We start from the raw sequence: 8878 nt of genomic DNA, 5'->3' as shown, positions 1-8878 counted from the left end.
GATAGCTCATGTGTTGCACGCAAAAGAAAGACAGGAGAAAAGAGCGGAAGAAGGAGAGAGAAGTAGTGAGCACTAACCCCTGAAGACCATGTTTCTGTATCCGTAAAGAACGCACGCGAGTCCTTAGGGGCGTTCTAAAACAGACGCACTGGAACGGAACAGAACGCGGTCGCTAGGGCGTTGCTATGATGTTTTCTTCCAGTCAAAAGTCGCGTGTCTCTGTGTTGTCTTAGTCTGTAGATAAATGTGAGTCTGTTGGATTTTTTTTCGTCCAGCACATGGAAATGTTGCGTCTGATCCCCTAGTAAAGTAAAGACTGATGATTTGAGGAACGAGTTACACGCCAAGGACCAAGTTGAATTGGTATGGTAAGGGGTTTGTTTAAATATATAGACGTGTCAGTAATAGTGCATGGTACTTGCCTTAGCAAACACAGCTAAAAAGCGAAGACCTCTGAGGCAAAGAGCGCAGACTGAGCGCGCGCATCTCTCTCTCTCTCTCTCTCTCTCCCTCTCTCCCGCGCGCGCCTTCTCTCTCTTTCTCTCTCTCTCTCTCTCTCGCGTCTTCATCCGGACAGAGTCTTCTTCTCTCTCCAGTGGATACTGCGGGGAACAAACGGATTGCCAGTAGGATGGATTGCTGAAAGTCCCTTTTGCGAGATTATCCATTTATGTCTTTTTATTTCCGTCCGGTCACGCAATCTCGTCTCCATCCATCCATCCATCCACCCATGTGTCCGGACGGGTTGTTCTGATTCGGACAGAATGCGGATCCTGGTGTTGATCCCGCTGCTGTGGGGACTCAGTGAAGGGGCTTTTCCCAGCAGTGTCCAAATCGGTGAGTTACACTTCTAACACGACAGACACTTTAATAATCCCACGAGGAATATCGCAGTGCAACAGATACAATGTAGTGCATAATATACAAGAAGAAGCATGTGCACCGCACTACACAAATACAGAGATATGAGTCTAAAAATAGCGATGTCAAAGGCTATATAAAATCATACCAACCTAAAGAACCTAGTATGCTGAAATGGCTCTTTGTGTTCTTGCTCCGTTCACCTTATTAGACCCTAAAAAGCTGCTTTTCAGCACTAAATTGGGTTCTGCTGCCAGTTACAAGCCAAAGAACCAATGATGCATGAGCAAAGGACTTCGGGGAACCAAATATAAAAGTTTGGTCAGTGAAAACCTCCTATTAGTTTAAAATTTGGGGATGGACACATCACTGAATTCCTTTGGTGGTTACGGCCCTACAAAGTGCCCTAACCTGGTGCTATTTTATATACTGAATGATCCTGAATACTGAATTGATACTGATTACTGAACGATCGTATAAGTATGTTTTAAGGGTTTATAGCATGCATGAGTTGTGCTGGTGTGTGTGTGTGTGTGTGTGTGTGTGTGTGGTCATGATGATGAAGACTGTGGTCTAAGAGCATGTTGAGTGCGCTTCAGTTCAGGGCATCACTGCAGTATTCTGGATGACCTCTTCTTCCCAATCAAACTTTACAGATTTGCAGCTCTACATTTGATTAATATCAACAAACCACTATGCATGCCCATGCCACACACACACACACACACACACACACACACACACACACACACACACACACACACACACACACACACACACACACACACACACACACACAAACACACACACACACACACACACAACACACACACACACACCTCTCCTTTTGCAGGATGTGTCTTGTGTGTGTGTGTTCAGTCACTGCATTGCTCATTGAGATGGAGAGTCTCACGCCATAATGAGATGCAGCCGCTGACTTGCGCGCCTTTGACAGCACTGCCGATAAAAGTTAATACGCTAAATACGGACACACACACAAACACGCTCTCAGAGTTGCACGCAACGCCTAATGACATTTACATACCGCTGCAATGCAAATGCACAATGCTTGTGTTGTTCCTCACACATAAAAGCACGCTGTGGGATCTCAAACGGCTGTTGAGCCAAAATGCCCATCAGAAAGAGAGAATAATTAGAGAGGATGTGATGAAACTGGCCGTGCCAAGTGTAGCCGTGCCTGTTCTGGTGACAGGACAACACATGCCATCTTCAGCACACTTCATTTACAAGATTAAAGGGATCGTTCACCCAGAAATGGACATTTAACTGCACCTTCATGTTGTTCCACACCGGAATGGCTTTCTTGAATCTGTGGAGCACAAAACGAGATGTTTAGCAGAATGTTCACACTGCTCTGTTTTGTAGGGGTGTAACACAGTCACGGTTACATGGCATCATGCAAGACATCATTCGAAACTGTAAAGGGTCTGTTTTTTATTTTTGTACACTCACAACAAAGACAAAACATTGTGCTTTTGTAAAATAAAGAAAACAAACAGTTTGTCGCTTTTTTGTTTCCTTTCCGTGAAGTTTGTGGAGGGCGTCCCAAAAATTAATCTAAACTCAGCGTATTGGCTACTATCAAGCTCTAGCGTGCTTCTGAACTCTTGTTTTGGGTTGGTGCATAGATCGTCTCTTCATCTTCTGCTCTTTTTCCTGTTGTGGCGGTTAGCAAACAGTGTTGCATTACTGCACGCGCCCCCTTCTGGACTGGAGTATGACTGTATGTTCGGGACGAATACATGAACCGTTACACCCCTAGTATTTTGCACAATTAAAGTGAATGCAGACGAGGGCTAGTAAGCTCCGTAAAAACAGCAATGCATGCAATACTTTTTCATCGAGAGTATTGTAAATACACCGTTTTCACTGAACTTTCCTTTGCTGTGTTGTCTCATCCTTTTGACACCCACAGTAAAATCTCACCTCATTTTAAGGTCAAAAGGTCAAATTCACTGAATCGGCTGATCGTTACACTACAAAATCGTTATTTGCTGAACATTTTTCATTGGTCTGGTAAATCTCATTCACATTAGCGTTCATTCCAATGTGGTGAATCAAGATTTGACGTCATTGGAGGTTGACGGTCAACGACACGAGAGAGCCAGTGTGTTTAGAGTCCATGTGCCGTATCTGAATGTAATCACAATGAGATTTTTTGAGGTTTTATAGATTTATAGGGAAAGTCATACAGCTAAAAAATGACAGCATTTTCCATTTTAGGGTGAAGTATACATTTAAGACACATGAGCACCTCTTTCTCTTATTTCCTTTTTGCAGTCACTTATTCTTCCTCCCTCTCACTTTTTCCAGCTGAATTGTTTTAAAGAAGTAATTTTTTTTCATTGTATTTACAGTGAGTAATTTTAATGCTTCAACCTAAACTTGTTTCAGTTAGTTGTCAAGGCAACATTTAGCTAGTTTAATTTCAATCAGCTTTATTTCAATGTACACATTTTTTTCTTCCATTTTTTAGGTTCAGTTAAGAATAATAAAGTGATGATGACATGGATGCAGCAATAGATCTTTTCTTCTGTATTGTGACAAACATCCGAGTGTAAGATTATCGAAAAGAGATTTAAGAGCCGAGATGATGATTCATAGAGCACAACAGTCGGGTTCTGGAAGTAAAAACTCCATTCATTTTCTCCATAGGGAAATAGATTTTTAATGATAACTTATCAATCATTAAAGACAGCTTTACTGAGTGCTACGAGGTTGTTAATCGGTGTTATTTGCTTCTGTTGAAGCTGTCAGCCCACATTATTTCAGCTTAGTTTTAAAATGATCATGTTTAACAACAGAATTTGTGGTGAAAAACTACATTACCCATGATGCTCCACAGAAAATTCCACAATTCAGTTGAAACAAGCCCCGCCCACTCCCATGAAGCACTGCGAATACTGAAATGTTTGTATATGCATATTTTGCAATAAACTTAATTTATATATATATATAAGTTCTTAGTTTGATATTTTTCTATAATTTTTTTTAACTCATTATGCTGTTCGCAATGCATCATGGGATTGTAGCTCTTTCCCCCACTAAAGCTGTTAAGTTCATAGTCTCGTACCTTTGTCTTTTTGTCCGATTTTCAAATACTTTTCTGCTTCAAATCAAAGTTTGTAATGTTGTGATTCACCTTGTAGCTGATTGGCTTTATTTATGGTTTATAACTCTTTAATGAAGACTACTCTAAAAACTCTATGGGGGAAATAAATGGAAACGGCAACGCCAGGCACTTTTGCACTCTATAGTGAAAGTAAAGCAGAAATTAATACAGAATTTTGCGTTTTAGGGTGAACTATTCCTTTGAAAAACTTACCGGTGAAACTTGATAAATTAGAATATCGTGCAATAGTTCATGTATTTCAGTAATTCAAATTAAAAGGTGAAACTAATATATTTAGTATATATAAATGCATGATTATACTTTTCAGAGGGCCGACATTTCTGTATTTAAAATCCTTTTTTTATTGATCTCATGTAATATTCTAATTTTCTGAGATTTTGAATTTGGGCTTTTCATAAGCTGTAAACCATAATCATCAAAATTATAACTTTTGCAGGATATTCAAATTTTTCGAGTTTCACCTGTAAGCACCTCTTTCTCTTTGCAGTCACTCATTCGTTCTTTCTCTCGCTCTTTCCAGGTGGGTTGTTTATAAGAAACACGGATCAAGAATATACAGCTTTCCGCTTGGCCATATTTCTCCACAACACGAGTCCGAACGCCACGGAAGCGCCGTTCAACCTGGTTCCACATGTCGACAACATCGAGACGGCCAACAGCTTTGCTGTCACCAATGCCTGTGAGTGAAAGATGTCAAACGTTATGTCACATAGTCAGAGAAAACGAGTGCAGTTTGTATTGAGTCGCTGCCGTTTCTAGCCAGTCATCTGCATATTTACAGTAGGGGATTTCCTGAAGACTGATACACTGATGCATTTGTTTGAGTGGCATGTCAACCTCTGACTCAACCAGTGAAGTGAGTTTGAGGGCGGGACTATCTGTCTGACTGACCAATGGCAGATGAGGAAGGATGCTGGGAGCATCTGAGAAACCTGTTTGAAAACAGTCATTATTTTTGCTATTCTGTAAATGCAGCGTCAATGACACAATGCAACTCTTTCATTCATTCAGTGCATGCATATAAAGTCAGACCAAAAATTATTCAGACACCAGATATCATTTTTGATATTTTTTTATTAGTGTGTGCAGGACACTATAGATCATTTATGTAAGCAACGATAACAAAATAAAGTAAACTGTGACATATTATACCCAGTATTCTTCATACAGTGACTACCAGTAATATCTATACAAATTTGTGACCAAAAATGATTCCGACACTTTGACCTGTCCATGTTTTCTCAAGTGTTTTTTCTTTAATTGCTAATGCACCTTTTTACACCACAGACTGAACAACATTAAGGATTGCTTGGTAATTGTTTGAACTAAATTGGTTTTATGTAATTGTGTAGATAAATTGAACAGCTGACAGATATTCAACATAATTCATCAGTGAGAGTCTAACAGAAGGACGGACAAAACCAGTGAAATATCAACTGATTTAATAACTCTGAGTTCTTGTCATATTATTACCATTTTCTAAACTATAGCGAATAAACTGATAATGTGAGAAATGATGAAGGTGTCTGAATAAATGTTGGTTTGACTGTACCTCAACTTCAACTCTTGTCCAGCTTTCCTCATGCTTTGGTGTGTGTGCGCGTCTGTTTGAGTGGTTGTTGAGCGGTTTCTTTTCAGTTTCCTGCAATTCAAGTCAGAAAGATAAAGGGGTGTAGAGCAGACTTGTTCTCTATGCAAACACAGACGCAAATGCTTGAGCATTACAAACCTGTTTACACACTTAAAGTGCATTTTTGAGTACTGTAGAAACCTCGGCACTCAAGAGGCCATTGAGATCTTAAAACATTTTCCAATTAAGGAAATCATGAGAACGAGTCTCAGAGTCCTGTACGCAGGCGTGCTCCCCTGAGTGGACAGTACCTGTATCATTGATTGGTTTTAGTGCAGTATGATCAATGCTGATAGGACAGCAGGCATGCCGTGCTTCACAGGAGTCTAGAGAGGATCATGAGTATTAGAGAAAGCATCTAATTGGCCATTGATTCATGCATTTATGTAAGCCTGATATTTATATGATGATTGTGTGAGCTTTGAATTGAGCAAGCTTATTTTAAATCTGCTTTCTTGATTACTGGCTTTTGTAAATATTGTACAGATCCGAAAGGACTCAATCGTTTACATTAAGCGATTAGTTTGAGGTGCAGTTTTAGAGAAGCAATATCAGAGAAACATTAAGCACACATTATGAGTTCTTGCCCACTAGTGGCATCAGCAGTTTTATTTTAGTAGTATTTATTAACATTTTAAATATATTTTATTATAATGTTTTATTTTTAGTTAAATTTTAGCGCTTCAATCTAAACTTATCTCAGTTAGTTGTCAAGGCAATATTTCTCATTTTCTTTTAGTTTAAAGGTCCCATATTGTACAACTTTCTGAAGATTTATTTTAGGTTTTGATGTCCGTAAGAATATATATTTGCGGTATAAGTACCAAAAACCATGTCAGTATATTTTTACAGCTCCTTTCTCAGGAGCTCGGCCAAGAACAGCTCGATTTTGGTCTGTCTACATAATATTCATGAGCCTCTCTTCTGATTGGCCTGTTGTTTTCTGAGTGACCCCCCATTGGTGACTGAGTAGTTCTGACATCACAAATACATGGAAGTCACAACGGCTCGAGAAAGGCACAGATACTTTATGCAGGCTGTGTGCGTTTGTCTGTGGATCGACTGATTTGAAACTTATATGGTAGTTTCACAGCTCCTAGACCTCTGTTATCATGAAAAAAAGCCAGGAAATTTCAGTTTTGACAATATGGGACCTTTAAAGTTCCCCTGTAGTCAATCACTTTATCCCTTAAAACTTTTTATCCCACCAAAATTACATATTTAAACTTTTTTTTTCCTTGAAAAAACATTCTTCATGCCTTAAAATAGCTTGAATGTAACTCAACACTCTTGCCTCATTTAGTATACACGGTTCTATGAATATGCAAATGAGCCCCGCCTCCACTCACTGAGATGCACTCATTGACAATCACACGTTGATCTGATTGGTTACAAGGTAGTTTGTGACGTCAGAAACACCAGCGATTTCAAAGCGTATTTTTGAGACTGTCTTTGTTTCACTGCAGTTTTAAGCAGAAAATTCTCAGCAATGCTGTCGACTTATGAACTTACGCATGCTTTGTCTTAAAGCATATTAAAAACATTTAATTTCAGTTAGCAAAAATGGTTTTAATAGTTTTAGTTGAATGGAAGTAGAGAAAGATCCTTTGTTCCGTATTGTGATGTATATTCAAAATCAAAAAATGTGGGGCGGGGACTTACTGTTATGTGTCGGATGCTGATTGGCTGTTGATGTGTGGGTGTAGCACTTAAAAGTGCATGCAAATGAAGGGGCGGGGTTTAACAGGACTTAATGATTGGAGAATCCTGCATACGTCACTAGAGAGAATATTTCACCGGAAGGTTCAGTTATGACGTTTTGATTAAAAAGGTCAAAACATTTTCAACAATGTCAGATCAATTATTCAGATGAAAGTTTCGGTAACATTTTAGGGTCCAATTCTCACTATTAACTAGCTTATTATCATGCATATTACTAGGATTTTGGCTGTTTTTTAGTTCTTATGAAGCACATATTAATGCCTTATTCTGCATGATCATGTTCTACATCCCTCAATTCCACCCAATACTTTGACTTAAAGGAATACTTTAATTAAAAATTTTCATTCTGTCATCATTTACTCTCCCTCACGTTGTTTCAAACCTGTATGAATTTCTTTCTTCTGAGGAAGAAATTTTGATGTCGGTAAAAAAAAAATACTATGCTCCATCAATAGTTTGGTTACTGACATTCTTCAAAATATCTTCTTTTGTGTTCATCAAAACAAAGAACTTCATACAGGTTTGAAACATCTTGAGGCTGAGCAATTGAAGACAGACCTATTCCTTTAACATCTACCTTACTAACTATTAATAAGCAGTAATTAGGAGTTTTCCGAGGCAAAAGTTGTAGTTAATAGTGAGAATTGGACCCAAACTTTCATTTCATGACGACTTCAGAAGAAACCAGAGACTAAAATACAGATCTAAAGAACCTTATAGCAACTTTAAACAGACAAAACGGTTCTAAAGGAACGACTGAAGAAGCGCTGTGTGTGTTTCAGCGCAGGAGTCAAACTGGGACCGGCAGAGGAGAGTCAATCCCAGTTTAACCTCTCTCCCGCCCGGGAAGAAACCTCGTGCACTCTCGCCCAGCCTGAGTCTGCAGAGTGTGTGTGTGTGTGTGTGTGTGTGTTATCTCTGCCCTGGCTGCCTTCCAGCTCTTTTAGCCCTCATCAGCTGCGGAATACTGACAGCTTTGGGGATGAGGTGTGTGTGTGTGTGTGTGTGTGTGTGTGTGTGTGTGATAGATGGAGAGAAAGAGGTAGAGAGGTAAAGTTAATCGTTTCCCGCTCGTCTCCTCAGGCTGTAGGAGAGAATAAGGAGTGGAAAGGGTTTTCTCTTTTATCCTAACACACCTTTATCTGAGCACTTAAAAGCGGTGAGCAGAATCAATCTCTGAATGAGTTTCAGCGGAGAGAGAGAGAGAACGCGTGATGAATGGAATCAGGAGATGGAGGGATTTATTTAATGAAAGGGGAGGAACCAAGAAATTACGGGAATGATATGTTGTCGAATGCAGGGCACAGACGGAGAAATGGAGGGAGGAGATAAAAGAGAAACGGGAGAGAGAGATAAATGGATGGGTGTGTCGTGACCTTTCTGCAGCAGTAAATGTTTAGAGCAAACACACACACACACACACACACACACACACAGAGAGAGAGAGAGAGAGAGAGAGAGAGAGAGAGAGAGAGAGTGTAAGAAAGATGAGGAGACTAAAAGATAAAGAA

General features: G+C 39.5%; 1 protein-coding gene across 7 annotated transcripts in view; it reads left to right on the top strand.

Annotated features, from left to right (window-relative positions):
* Window positions 1–465: 465 nt before the first annotated feature.
* gria4a (glutamate receptor, ionotropic, AMPA 4a) overlaps window positions 466–8878 on the top strand; it is a 123153-nt gene continuing 114740 nt past the window's right edge. For 6 of the 7 annotated variants that reach the window (XM_077207126.1, XM_077207121.1, XM_077207125.1 and 3 more), the window contains exons 1-2: window positions 468–837; window positions 4536–4694. In XM_077207126.1, the coding sequence (XP_077063241.1) occupies window positions 765–837; window positions 4536–4694 (232 nt within the window). In that variant the 5' untranslated portion in view covers window positions 468–764. Of the gene's footprint in view, window positions 838–4535; window positions 4695–8878 lie in introns of all 7 variants that reach the window. The other variant, XM_077207123.1, reaches the window with a different exon arrangement.

This window comes from Siphateles boraxobius, unplaced genomic scaffold, assembly GCF_051911475.1.
Source record: "Siphateles boraxobius isolate OS27281-9 unplaced genomic scaffold, OSU_SipBor_1 6, whole genome shotgun sequence".
NCBI classification, from domain to species: domain Eukaryota; kingdom Metazoa; phylum Chordata; class Actinopteri; order Cypriniformes; family Leuciscidae; genus Siphateles; species Siphateles boraxobius.
Note: the sequence above shows the minus strand (reverse complement) of the source record. Positions and strands in the feature narration are given on the sequence as shown.